Below are 20484 nucleotides of genomic sequence, written 5' to 3'. Positions count from 1 at the left end.
CCTAGCACTTTGGGAGGCCAAGGCGGGTGGATCACCTGAGGTCAAGAGTTCAAGACCAGCCTGGCCAACATGGCAAAACCCCACCTCTACTAAAAATACAAAAATTATCTGGGCGTGGTGGTGTGCGCTGGTAATGCCAGCTACTCAAGAGGCTGAGGCTGGAGAATTGCTTGACCCTGGGAGGCGGAGGTTGCAGTGAGCCGAAACTGTGCCATCGTACTACAGCCTAGGCAACAAGAGCGAAACTCTGTCTCAGAAAAAAAAAAAAGAAAGAAAGATTGCCATCATAAAAGACATTATGAAGACAACCTTTATTCATTTATTTTTTTCTTGAGACAGAGTCTCACTCTGTTGCCCAGGCTGGAGTGCAGTGGCATGATCTTGGTTCACTGCAACTCTGCCTCCTAGGTTCAAGTAATTCTTGTGCCTCAGCCTCCCGAGTAGCTGGGATTACAGATGCCAACTACTGGGATTACACTATGCCTGGCTATTTTTTGTATTTTTAGTAGAGAGAGGGTTTTATCACATTGGCCAGGCTGGTCTCGAACTCCTGACCTCAGGTGATCCGCCTGCCTCAGCTCGCAAAGTGTTGGGATTACAGGCGTGAGCCATGGCACCTGGCCAGGTTATCTTAATAATTCATAAAACAGGTAATAAACATGATGTGCTTTAGGAAAATATTAAATGATTTTTAATTTATTTACTCTCATAATAATTTATAATGATTAATATTTAAACAAGTATAAAATTATTTAGTACCAAATAACCAGAGGAAAAATAGGATCAAAATCATACTGACAGGGAAAGAAAAACTGTCTTGGATTTAAAACAATGTTCCAGTAAAAACAATATATTTATAAAGACTGTTATGATCTGAGTCTATTAATATAAATCTAGGACTATAACACAGATGTACTTAAACACAGCACAGCTCACTCAAATGCAGATATATGTAAAAGCACTTTATAAACAGCAAAGGAGAATACAAACATAATAGATGTAATAAATGTTGCTCATAGAAACTGTTTTGGATAGGAATATAAAGTCATTTGTCATTTGACAGTGATACATTCTGACAAATGCTGTGTGAACATCATCGAATATACTTACACAAACCTAGATGGTATAGCTTATAGGTTCTAGGCTACAAACCTGTTCAGCATGTAACTGTACTGAATATTGCAGGCAGTTGTAACACAATGGTAAGTATTTGTGTATCTAAACATTTCTAAACATAGGAAAGATAGAGTAAAAATATGGTTGTAAAAGATAAAAAATGGTACACTTTATAGTATAGAGTACTTACCATGAATGGACCTTGCAGGACTGGAAGTTGCTCTGGGTGAGTAAGTGAGTGTGTGGTGAATGAATGTGAAAGCCTAGGAAATTACTGTACATTGTACAAAAAAAATGTACAAAAAAGCCAAAATGCTAGGAAAGCTACGACATCACTAGGTGACAGGAATTTTTCTTTTTTCGCTTTTTTGAGACAAGATCTCATTCTGTCTCCCAGGGTAGAGTGCAGTGGCGAGATCTCAGCTCACTGCAGCTGCAGCCTCAACCTCCCAGACTCAAGTGAACCACTCGCCTCAGCCTCCTTGCCCTCCAAGTAGCTGGAACTACAGGTGCATGCTACCACGAAGGGATAGGAATTTTATTTATTTATTTATTTATTTTTGTAGACACGGTGTTTCACCATGTTGCCGAGGCTGGTCTTCAACTCCTGGGCTCAAGCGACTTGCCTGCCTTGGCCTCCCAAAGTGCTGCGATTACAGGTGTGAGCCATTGTGCCCAGCCTACAAACTTTTCAGGACAAAATTTGGCACTTAATCCATTTTGAAATGTCTATCTTGGGTAGATATGAAATTGATGAACCAAAATAATTTCCTCATATTTCTTACCACATGAGAGGGCAGATGCATTTAAATCTCTTTAAGGAGATTTTAAGTCATAGATATTTTAGTAATTATATGTAGAAAATGCTGCTGGGTTCTACAAGGCATCCAAGTTGAACAAATGGTGGCCCTGGACATAAGAAGCTTACAATTTGGTGGGAAAACAAGTATGTATGCAGACATCTAGATTATCTATCAGAATGTGATAAAACTTTGAGGCCAGGAGCAGTGGCTCACGTATGTAATCCAAGCACTTTGGGAAGTAGAGGCGGGCAGATTACCTGAGGTCGGGAGTTGGAGACCAGACTGGCTAACATAGCTAAACCTTATCTCTACTAAAAATACAAAAATTAGCTAGGCATGGTGGCACCTGTAATTCCAGCTACTTGGGCGGCTGAGGCATGAGAACTGCTTGAACACAAGAGACAGAGGTTGCAGTGAGCTGAGATCGCACCACCGCACTCCAGTCTGGGTGATAAAGTGAGGCTGTCCCACCCCAACCCCCACCCCCCAAAAAAAACCAGAATGTGATAAAACTCATAACACTACTTACTAGGAGGAGATACTAAGTTCTACAAAAGGAGAAAGAAAAGTAATTGTAATTAGGAAAGAATTAAGAAAACTTATTTGAAACAATAAATGGGATTTTGACAAGGAAAAGTGAAGTAGGGAAGGTAGTTCATACTACACAGGGCAGACATCTAGGATAAACCCCAGGAGGAAAGTGTAGGATGGAGGAAGTAAGGAAAATGATCAGATGTGGCTAAAGGAACAAGTATTTGAGGACTATGACTGGACAAATAACTAGAAAAATAGGTTACACAAGATAAGAGTGGGACTTAAATATTATGCAATGGTTCTGCAGGAAGTAACAAGATTTCAAAGGAATCTGGGTAGGGAATAATGACCCCAATGAGGACATATGCTGGGAGTGGTGGCTCACGCCTGTAATCCCAACAGTTTGGGAGGCTGAGGCGGGCAAATCATGAGGTCAGGAGATCGAGACCATCCTGGCTAACATGGTGAAACCCCGTCTCTACTAAAATTATAAAAAATTAGCCAGGCATGGTGGCGGGCGCTTGTAGTCCCAGCTACTTGGGAGGCTGAGGCAGGAGAATCGCTTGAATCCAGGAGGCAGAGGTTGTAGTGAGCCGAGATCGCACCACTGCAATCCAGCCTGGGTGATAGAGCGAGACTGTCTCAAAAAAAAAAAAAAAAAAAAGAGGACATATTACTTCTAAAGAGGAAGAGTCTTAGAGGAGTAATTTGTCCAAGGTCACAATATAGTGATTGTGGAGTAGTAAGACATTGAATAATATTTTGAATGCCTACTTCATGTATGGAAAGCATTTTAACATTGATAACTGAGTAACAGGTACTATTTATCATTGCCATTTTTAAAGCTGAGGACACTGAGGATCAAGGGTTACCCAAATCAATAACTTGCCCAAATTCATATAACTAGTAACTGATGAAGCTAGGATCTGATAAATTCTATAACCACAAATGACAATTCTATTCTATATTCCACTGGCAGTTAAACTTTTTTGAAAATACTGTTTTCATAAATTACCTTCCTAAAGATGTTAACATTTCTCTCAAAACAATCTATCAACCAAAGTACAGTCTACTTTCTGGAACAGATTTATTTTGCTAATTTTACTTAGATAAACATAAATTTACATATTTCAGCATAATCAATTATTTACAGGGAGAGACGGTCCAGACCCAGACAAAAGATAAATTAAGATCATGCCAGTGATGTGGTGGCTCACGCCTGTAATCCCAGCACTTTGGGAGGCTGAGTCAGGCAGATCACTTGAGGCAAGGACTTTGAGACCAGCCTTGGCCAAGAAGGTGAAACCCCATCTTTACTAAAAATACAAAAATTAGCAGGGCGTAGTGGTGTACGCCTCTAATCCTAGCTGCTCATGAGGCTGAGGCACGAGAATCATTTGAACCAGGGAGGTGGAGGTTGCGGAGAGCTGAGATCGTGCCACTGCACGCCAGCCTGGGTGACAGAGTGAGACTGTCTCAAAAAAAAAAAAAAAAAAAAGTGTTAAAAAAGATAGCCAGTGGCCGGGCATGTTGGCTCACACCTGTAATCCTAGTACTTTGGGAGGCCAAGGGGGGCGGATCACTTGAGGTCAGGAGTTCAAAACCAGCCTGGCCAACATGGTGAAACTCCGACTCTACTAAAAATACAAAAAATTAGCCAGGCATGGTGGTGGGCACCTGTAATCCCAGCTACTCAAGAGGCTGAGGCAGGAGAATTGCCTGAACTTGGGAGGTGGAGATTGCAGCGAGCCAAAGTCGTGCCACTGGACTCCAGCCTGGGTGACACAGCAAGACTCCATCTCAAAAAAAAAAAAAAAAAAAAGATTGGTGGGGAGCGGTGGCTCACGCCTGTAATCCCAGCACATTGGAAGGCCAAGGTGGGTGGATCACCTGAGGTCAGGAGTTGGGGACCAACCTGGCGAACATGGTGATATCTTGTCTCTACTAAAAATACAAAAAATTAGCCGGGCATGGTGGCGGGCACCTATAATCTCACCTACTTGGGAGGCTGAGGCAGGAGAACTGCCTGAATCCCGGAGGTGGAGGTTACAGAAAGCCAAGATCGTGCTATTGCACACCAGCCTCGGTGACAGAGTGAGACTCTAAGAAAAAAAAAGAGCATATTGGCTGCCGGGAACAGTGGCTCATGCCTGTAATCCCAGCACTTTGGGAGGCCAAGGCAGGTGGATCACCTGAGGTCAGGAGTTCGAGACCAGCCTGGCCAACATGGTGAAACCCCGCCTCTACTAAAAATACAAAAAATTAGCTGGGCGTGGTGGTAGGCGCCTGTAATCTCAGCTACTTGGGAGGCTGAAGCAGGAAAATTGCTTGAACCCGGGAGGTGGAGGTTGCAGTGAGCCAAGGTCGCACCACTGCACACCAGCCTGGGTGACAGAGCAAGACTCTGTCTAAAAAAAAAAATCATACTAGCTGGGCACGGTGAGCTGAGATTGCGCCACTGCCAGACTCCATCTCAAAACAAACAAACAAACAAACAAACATCATACCAGGGTTAAAATACTTCTGAACATCATCTACAGACAACAGGAAAACAGACTCCCTTAATGTTCTTTCATAAACAATATGGCAACTTTTGCCCTGGGGATATGAATTTGAAGAAGGGGGAATCATCATTTTTCATTATGCCACCTTTCCCTAACCTTGCTCCAATCCAGACAATTTTACTGCACAACTTAAAATCCTCAAGGAATACGGCACTTTTAGATAAAAAGGTAAAATTATATTTTCAGATTACTATATAAACTTTATGCTAAAAAGTACAGAATGTAAAAAATGAACATGTTATTCTAGAGCTAATCTTTTAAATAAAAAAAGGAATTAATCAAATGGTCCAGACAAGTTATCCATGTTTTACTGCTTTGTTTTGTTTTTAAAGACAGGGCCTTGTTCTGCCACCCAGGTTGTACAGTGGTGCAATCATAATTCAATGCAGCCTTGAACTCCTAAGGCTCAAGCAATCTCACCATCCCAGTCTACTGAGTAACTAGGAATACAGGTCTGTGTGCCACTATGCCTGGATAATTATTTAAAAACTTTTTGTAGAGATGGGGTCCTCACCATGATGTCTAGGCTGGTCTCAAACTCCTGGCCTCAAGCAATCCTATTACTGCCTTGGCCTCCCGAAGTGCTGGGATTACAAGTATGAGCCACCACACCCAGCCAAGTTATACTTTTTTTTTTTTTTTTTTTTTAGCATAAAAAGACATTGAAGGCCAGGTGTGGTTGCCTATAATCCCAGCACTTTGGGAAGCTGAGGTGGGTGGATCCTGAGGTCAGGAGTTCAAGACCAGCCTGGCCAACATGGTGAAACCCATCTCTACTAAAAAAAAAATACACAAATTAGCCAGGTGTGGTGGCGCACGCCTGTAATCCCAGCTACTTGGGAGGCTGAGACAGGAGAATCGCTTGAACCTGGGAGGCAGAGGTTACAGTGAGCCAAGATCGTGCCATTGCACTCCAGTCTGGGTGACAAGAGCGAAACTCCATCTCAATAAAAAAAGAGCTGGTGGTGGTGCAAATGCCTCTAATCCCAGCCTTTTGGAGGCTGCAGCTGAAGGATCTTTGTGGAAGGATCCCAGGAGTTTCAGACCAGCCTAGGCAATGGAGTGAAACTCCTGTTTCAAAAAAAAAACAAAAAAACCTACAAAAGATATTTCAGTACTGTAAAAGCTAAGTAAAGTAGGGAAAAGTACAAACAACTCTGCAGCCAATTATTGCTGGAATTCAAATGTTAACTATGCCATTGACTAACTGTAAAACCCTAGACAAATTACTTAAGTTTCTCTAATTCTCTAAGCCTTAGCTTCTTCAATAATATTAATAATACCTGTTCTCTCACAAGGTTCTTGAATAAATTTATAAGATAACATATATAAACTCATTAGCACAGTAACTGGCACATAATAGGTATGCAAGAAGTATTAACTTTCTTTTTACTTCTTCAGTATTAGCCCAGACTAATATACCTGAAAAAATTCCAAATATATTAGGGAACTAGATGCAAAAATTGAATCCAAGCAATTACCAGAAGAAAACAAAAGTAAATTTCTTACTTGCTTAAAATTTGAGTGTGAGAGAGCTTTTCTAAGGACTTGAAATACAGAAGCATTTTTTGGAGGGTGGCAATCTAGTCTGCAGAAGCTGTATCCCTTCTTTTACTTCCTGCTGCAGCCAATAAAGGCCATTCCTACCATTAAAAAAAAAAAAAAAAAAAAAGCCAGGTGTGGTGATGCCATGCCTGTAATCCCAGCTACTTGGGAGGCTGAGGCAGGAGAATCGCTTGAACCTGGAAGGCAGAAGTTGCAGTGAGCCAAGAACGCACCATTGCACTCCAGCCTGGGCAACAAGAATGAAACTCCGTCTCAAAAAAAAAAAAAAAAAAAAAAAAAAGGAAGCAACCTGGGCACGGTGGCTCACACCTACAATCCCAGCACTTTGGGAGGCCAAAGAGGGACTTGACTCAGGAGTTTAAGACCAGCCTGGGCAACATAGGGAGACCCTATCTCTGAAAAAATAAAAAAATTAGTCCAGTGTGGTGGCATGTACCTGTAGTCCCAGCTACGGGAGGAGGCTGAGGTAAGATGAATGCTTGAGTCTAGGAGGTGGAGACTGTAGTGAGCTGGTATTATGCCACTGTACTCTAGTCTGGATGAGAGGTAGACTCTGTCTTTAAAAAAGAAAAAAATCCAGAAGCAATTTAAAAAAAAGGCCAGATATAGTGGCTAACCCCTGTAATCCCAACACTTTGGGAGGACAACGCAGGAGGATCACTTGAGGCCAGGAGCTCAAGACCAGCTTAGGTAACATGGCAAGGCCTCACTGTCTCTACAAAAAATGAAAAAATTAGCTAGATGTGGTGATGATGTGAATGATCTTAAGCAAAGTCAACACACACATGACGGAATCCACTAAAAGACTCTTAGGACTAACACCTAGGTTGCAGAATACAAACTCAATACATGAAACACATCTGTCAGGGTAAACTGGTGGGAAAAAAAAATCAATTGTATTTTTATACATAGCAATAAACAATCCAAAAATTTAATTTAAAATATCCAATTCAAGGGCTGGGTGTGGTGGCATGCCTGTCATCCCAGCACTTTGGGAGGCTGAGGCAGGCGGATCACGAGGTCAACAGATCGAGACCATCCTGGCCAACATGGTGAAACTCTTTCTCTACTAAAAACACAAAAATTAGCTGAGTGTGGTGGTGCATGCCTATGGTCCCAGCTACTCGGGAGGCTGAGGCAGGAGAATCGCTTGAACCTGGGAAGCAGAGGTTGCAGTAAGCTGAGATCGCACCACCGCAAGCCAGCCTGGTGACAGAGTGAGACTCCATCTAAAAAAATAACAATAATAATAAAATAAAAATAAAAAAAATCCAATTCCAATTACAACAATTACAATAGCACTAAATTAAAAAAAAAATTCTTGGGAACAAGATTAACAAAAGAAGAATAGCACTTGTACACTGAAAACTATAAAACACTGTTAAAAGTTTTGAGGCCAGGTGCAGTGACTCGTGCCTGTAATCCCAGCACTTTAGGAGGCTGGGGTGGGGTGGGGTGGGGCAGATCACTTGAGGTCAGGAGTTCGAGACCAGCCTGGCCAACATGGTGAAACCCTGTCTCTACTAAAAATACAAAAATTAGCCAGGTGTGCTGGCATGCGCCCATATTCCTAGCTAATCAGGAGGCTGACGCATAAGAATCACTTGAACCCAAGAGGCGGAAGTTGCAGTGAGCCGAGATGAAGCCACTGCACTCTAGCCTAGACGACAGAGTGAGACTCAGTCTCATTAAAACAAACAAACAAACAAAACAACAAACACTGTTAAAAGTTTTGGTTAAAGATCAAAATAGGTCGGGCATGGTCACTCATCCCTGTAATCCCAGCAATTTGGGAGGCCTAGGTGAGTGAATCACCTGAGGTCAGGAGTTCAAGACCAGCTTGACCAACATGATGAAACCCTGTCTCTACAAAACTACAAAAAATTAGCCGGGCATGGTGGTGTGGGCCTGTAGCCCCATCTATTTGGGAGGCTGAGGCAGGAGAATCACCTGAACCTGGGAGGTGGAGGTTGCAGTGAGCCGAGATCAGGCCACTGCACTCCAGCCTGGGTGAGAGAGCAATTCTCTGTGTCAGAAAAAAAAAAAAAAATAATCAAAATAAATGGAAAGACATCCCATATTCACAGATATGGTGATGACTAAATACTGTTAAGACAGCAAAACTTGGCCAGGTGCTGTAGCTCACCTCTGTAATCCCAGCACTTTGGGAGGCCGAGGTGGGTGGATCACTTGAGGTCTGGAGTTCGAGACCAGCCTGGCCAACATGGCAAAACCCTGGATCTACTAAAAATACAAAAAGTAGATGGGCATGGTAGCACATGCCTGTAATCCAAACTACTAGGGAGGCTGAGGGAAGAGAATTGCTTAAACCCAGGGGGCGAAGGTTGCAGTGAGCTGAGATGGTGCCACTGCACTCCAGCCTGGGCGACAGAGTGAGACTCTGTCTCAAAAAAAAAAAAAAAGACAACAAAACTTCCCAAATTGATCTATAGTCTGTGAAAATTCCAGCTGCATTTTTTGCAGAAATAGATAAGCTGATCCTAAAAATCACAGAGAAATGGCAAGGAACCCAGGAATAGCCAAAACAATCTTGAAAAAGAACAAAGTTGAAGGAATCACACTTTCTGATTTCAGGCTTTCTTACAAAACTCCAGTATTTGGCCAGGAGCAGTGGCTGACGCCTATAATCCTAGCACTTTGGGTAACCAAGAGGGGAGGATTGCTTGAGGCCAAGAGTTTGAGACAGCCCAGGCAACGTAATGAGGCCTTGTCTTTACAAAAAATTTAAAAAATAGTTGGGTGTGGTGGTGAATGCCTATAGTCCAGCTACTCGGGAGGCTGAGGAAGGAGGATGGTTCGAGCCTGGGAGAAAGAGGGTGAAGTGAGCTGTGTTTGTGCTACTATACTCCAGGCTGGGCCTTAGAGTGAGACCCTGTTTCTAAAAAATAAATAAATAAAAAAGCTATAGTAATCAACACAGTGTTTGAACAGTAACAACATATTATTACTGGCATAACAATAGTCACGGTCAATAAGCACAAAAGTCAAATAACAAATTGACAAAATATATCTACAATTTATATCACTGACAAAGGCAAATCTAATAGATAAAGAACTCTTAAAAATCGAGTATAGAATTTCCCCTGATAGAAAACGGGGAAACAAACATGAAAAGACAGTTAAAAGAAAAAGATAATTAAATGGCCTTCAAAGATATAAAAAGATGCTTGACAGTATTACTTACAAAAAAATGTGAATTGAACCAGCCTGGCCAACATGGTGAAACCCCATCTCTACTAAGAATACAAAAATTAGACAGGCATGGTGGCGCACACCTGTGGTCCCAGCTACTTGGGAGGCTGAGGCAGGAGAATTGCTTGAACCCAGGAGGCGGAGGTTGCAGTGAGCCAAGATTGCGCCACTGTACTCCAGCCTGGGAGACATAGCGAGACTCTATCTCAAAAAAAAAAGTAAACTGAAATTCCTCACCTATTAGATTAATAAACATATAATTGTTTGACAACATAGGATGGGCTGTGGAAAAGTAAGACACACACATAAATTTCTAGGACTACAAAAGGATACAATTCCCATGGAAGCAGAATTTAGCAATATTTACAATGTTATATATACAATTACTATTTAACCCAGTAATTCAATTTCTAGGAACTTACCCTGAAAATATACCTCCAAAATATCAAACAATGTGTGGATAAGTTTATTCACTGGGCATTATCTATAGGAGCAAATATTAGAACAACCCTTCCTTACTAGACTGGTTAGATAGACTATGAAGTATCTATATAATCTAATATACAGCTATAAAAAATAAAAACGTGGATGTAAACAAATGTTCATAGCAGCATTACTTGTGATAGCCAAAAGCAGAAACAACCCAAATGTTCATTAACTGATGAATGGATAAATAAAATGTGGTATATATATGCACAATGGAATATTATTTGGCAAAAAAGACAGGAATACATGCATGAAACCTGAAAACAACATGCTAAGTGAAAAAACTCAGTCACAAAAAAACACATATTGTATGACACTAAATATCCAGGACTGGTAAAAAAAAAAAAAATTGTATTTATATTACATATATTCCACACATTAAATATCTAAATGGACAGTTGCCTAATGGTGGGGAAATTAGGGAGTGATTGCCTAGGGATGTGGGTTTCTTTCTGGAATAATAACAATGTTTTAAAACTGATTACTGTACACTTAATATCTCAATAAAGGCTTAGGATTGCTCTCAGTCCAGAGTCTTAAAGAAGCAGACTCTCTTTGTTGAAGACTTGAAGAAGCAAGCCACCAACCATGAGTTACACAACTGCAAAGAAATGAGTTTTAGCTACATCCATGTGAGTCTGGAATACAGCCCCAGCCTCGGATGGTACTTTGATTCTAGCTTAATGAAACTCAGAACAGAGGATCCAAATAAGCCAGGACTAAACTGGAATCTGTGAGATAATAAATGGATGATATTTAAGCTGCTAAATTTGTGATAATTTCTTCAACAGCAATATAAAATTAATACATGCGTGTGTATGCACATTTTTTTCATTCCATGGTACTGAAAGGGGCTAGAAGCATGGCATCATAGCAATAACAAATACCCTAGTAGAAAAAGCACATGAAAAATTCAGATTTTGACTTCTAAATAATAATCCTCACTAAAAGAAACCAAAGCTCCTTGAGGGAAATAGTTGATTCCAGATGCAGGCCAAAGAAAGAACAAGTCTGATAAACAACAGCAGAAAAGTAAACCAAAACAAAAAACTAAATCCTCAATACTCCGAACAGTAGAAAGCAGGGAAGTACTCAAAGATAAGTAATCTGAAGACACGTATAAAGGAAACATGGGCCAGTTTAAAGGGGCTCCTGTGATAAAATCAGGGAATTTTGAGCAGTTTCCTATAAAATGCTAATAGATTATAATATAGTCAATTTTATGCCAAGCATGATACCTTATGCCTCCTAGCGCTTTGGGAGGCTGAGGCAGAAGGACTTCTTGAGCCCAGGAGTTAGAGTCAAGCCTGGGCAACATAGGGAGACCCTGTCTCTGGAGAAAAACAAACAAACAAAATCACCCAAACAAAAAAAATTCATGTCTATATATGGTATTCAAAAAAACAAAACAAAACAAAACAAACAGAGTGTTTATGGAGAAAAAAAAAAGAGAAGCTCATCTTCACCAGAAAATGTCAGCTAAAAAACAAGAAATAATGGAATTAGAAAATTTTCTTTTCTTTTTTTCTTTTTTTTTTTTTTTGAGATGGAGTCTTGCTCTGTCACCCAGGCTGGAGTTCAGTGGCGCAATCTCAGCTCACTACAACCTCTGCTTCCTGGGTTCAAGCGATTCTTCTGCCTTAGCCTCCCAAATAGCTGGGACTACAGGTGCATGTCACCAGGCCTGGTTAATTTTTGCATTTTTGGTAGAGACTGGGTTTCGCCATGTTGGCCAGGGTGTTCTTGAACTCCCGACCTCAGGTGATCCGCCTCCCACAGTTCTCGGATTACAGGGGTGAGCAACCACACCCAGCAAAAATTGTCATTTTTCAACCATCAATATAATCATTAACTTAGGGAAAAAACATTAATGGATGATTAAATGTTAGATTAAAAAAGACTGATAGAGAACAAACCACAGCCTTAAATATCAACCCATGGTTTATGTACCAATTACAATGGAAAAAAAATGTATCTTTGCAATGAAAAGATTTGGTGGATACCACCTTAACTAAGTAATCAAACATGGCACCATCAATGCTGGGACAATAAGTGGGATGCAAAAAGAAGTATAAAGTATCACATATGCAATATTCCTGCCATGATTTTTAAATTTTATTTTTAAGTTTTATTTATTTTTATTTTTGTAGAGACTGGATCTCACTATGCTGCCCAGGCTGGTCTTGAACTCCAGGCCTCAAGTGATCCTCCAGCCTCAGCCTCCCAAAATGTTGAGATTACAGGCATAAGCCATCTCTCCCAGGCCTCTGCCAAGATTTTTTTAAACCTAAATCTAATCATGAAGATAGGATCAAAGAAATCCAAAATGAAGGGCATTCTAAAAGACAACAAAAGCCTGAGTTCTTAAAAAATAGTTGATCTTGGCCAGGTGTGGTGGCTCAGACCTGTAATCCCAGCACTTTGGGAAGCTGGGGCGGGCAGATCACTTGAGGTCAGGAGTTTGAGACCAGCCTGGCCAATATGGTGAAACCCCGTCTCTGCTAAAAATACAAAAATTAGCCAGGCGTGGTGGTGGGCACCTGTAATCTCAGCTACTCGGGAGGCTGAGGCAGGAGAATTGCTCGAACTCCATCTCAAAAAAAAAAAAAAAGTTTATATTATTTTCTCTTTCTTTTTTTGAGACAGGGTTTCAAAAAAAACGCTTTGTCACTTAGGCTGGAGTGTAGTATCATGAACACAACTCACTGCAGCCTCAGACCCCTGGGCTCAAGTGATCTGTTCACTTCAGTCTCACAAGTAGCTGGGACTACAGCTGTGCGCCACCACACCTGGTGAATTTTTATTTTATTTACTTATTTATTTCTGAGACAGAGTTTTGCTCTGTCACCCAGGCTGGAGTGCAATGGTGCGATCTCGGCTCACTGCAACCTCTGCCTCCGGAGTTCAAAGGATTCTTCTGCCTCAGCCTCCCAAGTAGCTGGGATTACAGGCGCCTGCCACCGTGCCCAGCTAATTTTTGTATTTTTAGCAGAGACAGGGTTGCGTCATGTTGGCCTGACTGGTCTTGAACTCCTGACCTCAAGTAGTCTGCCTGCCTTGACCTTCCAGAGTGTTAGGATTACAGGCGTGAGCCACTGCGTCTGGCCTGAATTCTTAAATTTTTAGTAGAGACAAGGTCTCACTATGTTGCCCAGGTTGGTCTTGAACTCCTGGGCTCAAGCAATCCTCCAGCTCCAGCCTCCCAAAGTGCTGGGATTACAGGCGTGAGCAATTGCACCTGGCCCACTTTATTTTTATGTTGTATGTTGTACTATTATATGATGTTACAATAGTAGATACATGTCAGTATACATTTGTCAAAACCCATAGAATGTATATCACCAAGAGTGAACCCTAAAGTAACTACGGACTTTGGGTAATAATGGTATGTCAATGTAGGTACATGGATCATAACACATGTATCACAATGGTGTGGTGCAACAGTGGGCAGGTTGTGTGTATGAAGAACAGGATGTATATGAAAACTGTACTTTCCACCCAATTTTGCTGTGAAACTGAAACTGCTCTAAACATAAGTTTATTAATAAAACTGCTAACAACAAAATAGCCAGCTCACAATAATATCCTGGCTTCGCATCTTTCAAGAATGCATACATGTACTAAACTGATCAATGTTCTTAAAAATGCTTAAAGAATAAACCATTTTCTTCCTACTTATTTCTGTGAGAGGAAGAGCTAGTTCTAACATACATAAAGTGATATTTCAGTCCATTTTCAGGTCAAATCTTTTGTATGACCAGAGACACTTACAAATCACTGATATAGCTGTATAATTTGATGTGAAATCAAATTACATCAAAAGATCAGAATCTTCCATTTTTAAATCTTTAATCAAGAAAAAGCACAAAAGTAAAAAACAGAAGTGTGGTGTTATGATATATATAAATATAAATAAATAAATAAATAAATAAATATATATATGTATATATATATATATATATATACATATATATATATGTTTTCATCCATGGTTCCTGGCTCTTAACTCCCATAGTCCCTGTTATAATGTTGGGGCACTTTAAGTCTCAGGAGTGGGCCTCAGGAGATAGAATCTCTCTTTGACCTTCTCCTGTCTTCCTTTCACCTACCTAAGGCAGGACTCTAATCTGATTGTGGGCCAAGAAAACCCTCACTCCAGAGAGGGTCGTGCCCCATACCCTAGAGAAAGGAATGTGACACAGAGAGGCCAAGAAGTCTAGACAGGACATGCTGGGTTTACATCCTCTACATTTTGTTCAATCACATTTCTACATGGCTGTCAATGACGCCTATGAAGCTTCCACAAAAACTCAAAAAGAGGCCGGGCGCTGTGGCTCACGCCTGTAATCCCAGCACTTTGGGAGGCCGAGGTGGGTGGATTGCCTGAGCTCAGGAGTTCACAACCAGACTGGGCAACATGGTGAAACCCCGTCTCTACTAAAATACAAAAAATTGGTCGGGCATGGCGGTGTGTGCCTGTAGTCCCAGCTACTCAGGAGGCTGAGGCAGGAGAATTGCTTGAACCCAGGAGGTGGAGGTTGCAGTGAGCCAAGATCTTGCCACTGCACTCCAGCTTGGGCAACAGAGCACGACTCCGTCTCAAAAAAAAAAAAAAAAAAAAAAAAAAAAAAAAAATCTTAGCTGGGTGTGGTGACAGGTGCCTGTAATCCCAGCTACTCCGGAGGCTGAGGCAGGAGAATCACTTGAACCTAGGAGGCAGAGCCTGCAGTGAGCCAAGATCATACCATTGCACTCCAGCCTGGCTGACAAGAGCGAAACTCCATCCCAAAAAAAACAAACAAAGAAAACCACAAAAAACAAAACTCAAAAGGAAAGATTCGGAGAGTTTCTGGATAGCTGAACACGTGGAGGTTCCTGGAGGGTAGTGCGCCCAAGGAGGGAATGAAAGCTCTATGCTCCTTCCCCAATATATGTCTTCATCTATAGCTTCTGTAATATCCTTTATAACAAACCAGTAAATGGAAGTACATGTTTCCTTGAGTTTTGTGAGCCATTCCAGCAAATTAATCAAACCCAAACAGCGGGTTGTGGAAACCCCAACTTGAAGCTGGTTGGTCACAAGTCCTGGAGAGCCAGAGTTGTGACTGATCTAAAGGGAGGGTGGCGGTCTTGGGAATTGAGCACCCAACCTATAGGATCTGACCCTATATCCAGGAAAACAGTGACAGAATTGAACTGGAGGACCCCCAGCTGGTGCCTATTGCTTGGTATATGAGAAAACCCTCATACCTTTGGTTACAGAAGTCTTCCGTGTTTTTTTTTTTTAATTTTATTTTAAAAAATGGTTTTTTTTTAAACCAGCAGTTTGCTCTTACAGACTTCTTTGTTGATGATTATTGTGATGTGACAGCAGAGGAAAAACAGTCTGAGAGGTTTTCCCTACGCAAGAAATAAAACTTGAATTTTATTTAGCAGAAAAGTTGATAATTATATTTCTGCTCTATTTAGCAGACTCTGTTCCAAAATTATGACTGAATTAGATGTGTCCCAAAGTGTATTTCTACTTTCTCATTTCTACTGCCAGAATGTTGATTTTTTTTTTCCTTAACAGCTATTAACACCTAGAGTAATGACCATTATTTCCACAACCTGTCTTATGGCTAAAGTGTGGCTATGCAATTTAAATTCTAGCCAATTTATATAAATGTGGGTTTGAAGTCTTCTTACAAAGAAGGAGCATGGGCCGGGCATGGTGGCTCACGCCTGTAATCCTAGCACTCTGGGAGGCAGAGGCGGGTGGATCACCTGAGGTCAGGAATTCAAGACCAGTCTGGCCGACATGGTGAAAGCCCATCTCTACTAAAAATACAAACAATTAGCTGGGCATGGTGGTGGGTGCCTGTAATCCCAGCTACTCGGGAGGCTGAGGCAGGAGAATCGCTTGAACCCGGAAGGCAGAGGTTGCAGTGAGCCGAGATCGTGCCATTGCACTCCAGCCTGGGCAACAAGAGTGAAACTCCATCGCAACAAACAAACAAACAAACAAACCAGAAAAAAAAAAAACAAAGAAGGAGCATGCTTTTCCTCCTCTTTTCTGTCTGTAACAAACATCTCATGGCTGGACTCTAGTAACTATCTTGGAACATGAGGGAATCTTAGGAATGCATAATTAGTGCTGAGATAGAAGGAAAAAAAAAGGAGCCTAGGTCCCTGAAGACATTGTGAAGGTACCATTATGAACTTTGAACTACATACTTCACAACTTCTCTTAAATTATAAAAAATAGTTAAGTGCCTATCTTTTTAAAGTCTTGGTTATTGGAGATGATTTCTTATTATAATTAGCTAAACTTAAGCTTCATTAGTAAAATGTTTTCATCACCTAAGAAGCACGTTCAGAGTATAAACATTTTGTGATATCTACCTCAGTGACAAATCAATAAAAATCTTTTAAATGCAAAATAAAGTGGTATGGTTTACATGTCAATTACTTTAACACCACCAAATGAGATGTACCTCTAAAATCTAAGGTTTCCTCTTTCAGTCTTATTCTTCTTTTTGTCTAAATTCAGATATTCATGACTTTTTGATAGAAACTGTGAGGTGAGAGTTTTTGCCACTAGTCATTCATTCCATTTATTTTCCACCCTCCCTGCTGCTGGAGTTATCTTAAACAAACCTATACCTTTCACATCCATCCCCCCCAAACTCATTTTTTATTTCCTATAGCAAAATAGCATTAAAAAAATTTCTTTTTTTTTTGAGATGGAGTTTCGTTCTTGTTGCCCAGGCTGGAGTGCAATGGCGTGATCTCGGCTCACTGCAACCTCCGCCTCCCAGGTTCAAGCGATTCTCCTGCCTCAGCCTCCCAAGTAGCTGGGATTACAGGCATGTGTCACCACACTCGGCTAATTTTGTATTTTTAGTAGAAATGGGGTTTCTCCATGTTGGTCAGACTGGTTTCAAACTCCCAACCTCAGCTGATCCACCCGCCTTGGCCTCCCAAAGTGCTGGGATTATAGGTGTGAGCCACCACTCCCATCCAAAACCAAATATCTTAAAGTTAACTAAATATCTCAAAGTCCATGGTTATATGTTCCTTATCATATAATGCTTATTTATCACAGGGCCACTACATTTCAGAAGCCCTAAACTTTCAAGTTGTTTTGATATATGAAAAATCTTTGTATCCTAGGATGTGCCTTTTTACATGCTGTTCTGACTGGAATATCCTTCTCCATCTGGTAAACTACTACCAAATCTCTAAATCCTAACTCAACCAGAAAATATTTCTTAATTGATGATAATTTGCTATCCCTTTGATGCTTTAAAAATTCTCAATTAGAGTGGTTATTAAGTCGTACTCTGCCAAGATAATACGAAGTTCTTAAAAGCAAGGCAAATATTTTATTCATCTGACAAAGCTCATGGAACACAGCGTCCAATCAGTGAAAAATGAAGTCACCAATATAAAAAATGGAGTCACCAATATATTTTAGTTACACAGAGCCATTTATTGCTTAAGTTAATAAGAAAAGCATCATTAGGGCCAGGCACGGTGGTTCATGCCTGTAATCCCAGCACTTTGGGAGGCCGAGGCAGGTGGATCACGAGGTCAGATCTAGACCATCCTGGCTAACACGGTGAAACCCCATCTCTACTAAAAATACACAAAATTAGCTGGGCGTGATGGCGGGCCCTGTAGTCCCAGCTACTCGGGAGGCTGAGGCAGGAGAATGGCGTGAACCCCCGGAGGCAGAGTTTGCAGTGAGCCAAGATCGCACCACTGCACTCCAGCCTGGGCGACAGGGTGAGACTCCGTCTCAAAAAAAAAAAAAAAAAAAAAAAAGCATCATTAGAATCTCAGTCTAGAAAGGCAGAGAGAAGATAACGATCAGAAAGACAATTAGTCTCATACAACATAAGACAGTACAGTGAACACTGATATTTGTGCATATTACTTTTGTACTGATTTCCCCCCACATCAGAAAGGGTAATGTACTGACCTTGACACAAAGTTTGAGGGAGGCGTACCTCATACATGAGCGCAAAAACACAATCATCACGCTTATGAAATACAAAAGAATCTATAGTTTTTTGATAGTCAAAGTATTTTTCCAAATGTGGAAGAAAAAGGGATGTTAGCTAATAGGTACTACTACTTACTCTGTAGTTTTGTAAACGTCAGAATACAGCCCTGCTTTCTGATACTTCTTCTTTGGGGGACGTGGGGGCTTCTTTTCCCTTGGGATGAGAGAAAGCACAGGCTGCAAGGTACTTTCAGGTTCAGAAGGTTTAGCTGGGGTTTCAGAAGGACTGGGAATCTCAACTGGTGCTTCATTAAAGCTAGAAAGAGAAGTTTAAAGATAATTTTATTGTGAAAAAAATGTTTTCCTACAAATAATTGTCTACTTAAAAAAAAAAACCACAGTAATTAAAAAAAGAGATACGGGGACTTCCTTATCTGGCCATGTTTAAATAACTGGTACCAGACTTCTCCTGACAAGAAGTAATAGAAATATGGTAGTCTACTAGATACTTAGAGAAAATTTTATTTTATTTTATTTTTTGAGTCGGAATCTTTCTGTGTCACCCAGGCTGGAGTGCAGGGGCACAATCTTGGCTCAATGCAACCTCCGCTTTCTGGGTTCAAGCAATTCTCCTGCCTCAGCCTCCCGAGTAGCTGATATTACAGGGGCATGACACCAGTTTTGTATTTTTAGTAGAGACAGGGTTTCGCCATGTTGGCCAGGCTGGTCTTCAACTCTTGACCTCAACTGATCCACCTGCCTCGGCCTCCCAAGTGCTGGGATTATAGGCGTGAGCCATCGTGCCCGGCATGAGAAAATTTTAAAAGACAATTATTATCAGATACTGGACAACAGTTAATGCAGCACTGTGATCCCTGAGAAATCTGAAAAAAATACGGTGAGTCACACAACCACCTTGCCTTTCTTTTCTTTTTTTGTTTTTTGAGATGGAGTCTCGCTCTGTTGCCCAGGCTGGAGTGCAGTGGCATGATCTCATCTCACTGCAACTTCTGCCTCCTGGGTTCAAGCGATTCTCCTGCCTCAGCCGCCTGAGTAGCTGGGATTACAGGTGCCTGTAACCACATCTGGATGATTTTTGTATTTTTAGTAGAGACAGTTTTTAGTTTCACCATGATGGCCAGGCAGGTCTCAAACTCCTAACATCAGGTAATCCGCCCACTCAAAGTGCTGGGATTATAGGCATGAGCCACTGTGCCCAGCCCCACTGTGGCTTTCCCTTCCTTCCTTTCCTTCCTTCCCTCCCTCCCTCCTTCCCTCCTTCCTTCCTTTCTTTCTTTTTTCTTTTCTTTCCTTTTCCTTTTTTTTTTTTTGAGACATAGTCTTGCTCTGTCTCCCAGGCTGGAGTACAGTGGTGTGATCTTGGCTCACTGCAACCTCCGCCTCCTGGGTTCAAGAGATTCTCCTACCTCAGCCTCCTGAGTAGCTGGGATTCCAGGCATGTGCCACCACACCCAGCTTATTTTTTTTTGTATTTTTAGTAGAGACGAGGTTTCACCATGCTGTCCAGGATGGTCTTGAACTCCTGATCTCAGGTGATCTGCCCACCTCAGCTTCCCAAAGTGTTGGGATTACAGGTGTGAGCCATCACACCCAGCCTCCACCTTGCCTTTCTAAGAATGACTGTGGTGCAGAAGTAGAAACCAAGCAGAGAATGACCAGACTGATGAGCTGAAAAGGGATATATCAGCGTACAGAGGGACTGAGATAGCTGGAATTTGTGGAAATGAGTATCAGAATGGAAAAAGCTATGGAGAATTATAACTCTAGAAATCTAACTATGGGTGTCTCTTTTAGTATACTGCTAAACACTACGTTGTGCATGTGAAGGGTAAAATTCCATATGGCTGAACAAAGAACTACCAGAAAACTGTAACCTGAGCAATTCACACAACTCACACATGATGGCAGATGCTCATTCCATTAGGCAAAGTAGAAAGACATTGTTCAACAACAGGGGACATTAAACAGCAAGCCCAGAGGGTAATGTTATCCACTGTTAGAGGGCTTAATTATCCTGAAAGAAAGACTAGCCTTAGCTGGCGGGGCGCAGTGGCTCACGCCTGTAATCCCAGCACTTTGGAAGGCCAAGACAGGCGGATCATCTGAGGTCGGGAGTTCAAGACCACCTGACCAACATGGAGAAATCCCGTCTCTACTAAAAATACAAAATTAGCCGGGTGTGGTGGTGCAA

The 20484-nt window shown here is 41.4% G+C and overlaps 1 protein-coding gene and 1 non-coding gene across 7 annotated transcripts in view; both read right to left on the bottom strand.

The window, feature by feature from the left end:
* The window catches only part of ASH1L (ASH1 like histone lysine methyltransferase), a 224287-nt gene that overhangs the window by 62639 nt on the left and 141164 nt on the right, over positions 1-20484 (bottom strand). For 5 of the 6 annotated variants that reach the window (XM_054545541.2, XM_054545561.2, NM_001372464.1 and 2 more), the window contains 1 exon segment: positions 18409-18588. The exons of the other annotated variant lie outside the window; for it this stretch is intronic. In XM_054545541.2, the coding sequence (XP_054401516.1) occupies positions 18409-18588 (180 nt within the window). 6 annotated transcript variants of the gene reach the window in all.
* Positions 18225-18329, bottom strand: LOC112131574 (small nucleolar RNA U13). The gene has a single exon (XR_002913612.1). It is a non-coding gene; the product is annotated as a small nucleolar RNA U13 (small nucleolar RNA).

This window comes from Pongo abelii, chromosome 1 (genome assembly GCF_028885655.2).
Source record: "Pongo abelii isolate AG06213 chromosome 1, NHGRI_mPonAbe1-v2.0_pri, whole genome shotgun sequence".
NCBI lineage: Eukaryota > Metazoa > Chordata > Mammalia > Primates > Hominidae > Pongo > Pongo abelii.
The sequence above is the reverse complement of the archived record's forward strand: the minus strand, read 5'-3'. Positions and strand labels throughout refer to the sequence as shown.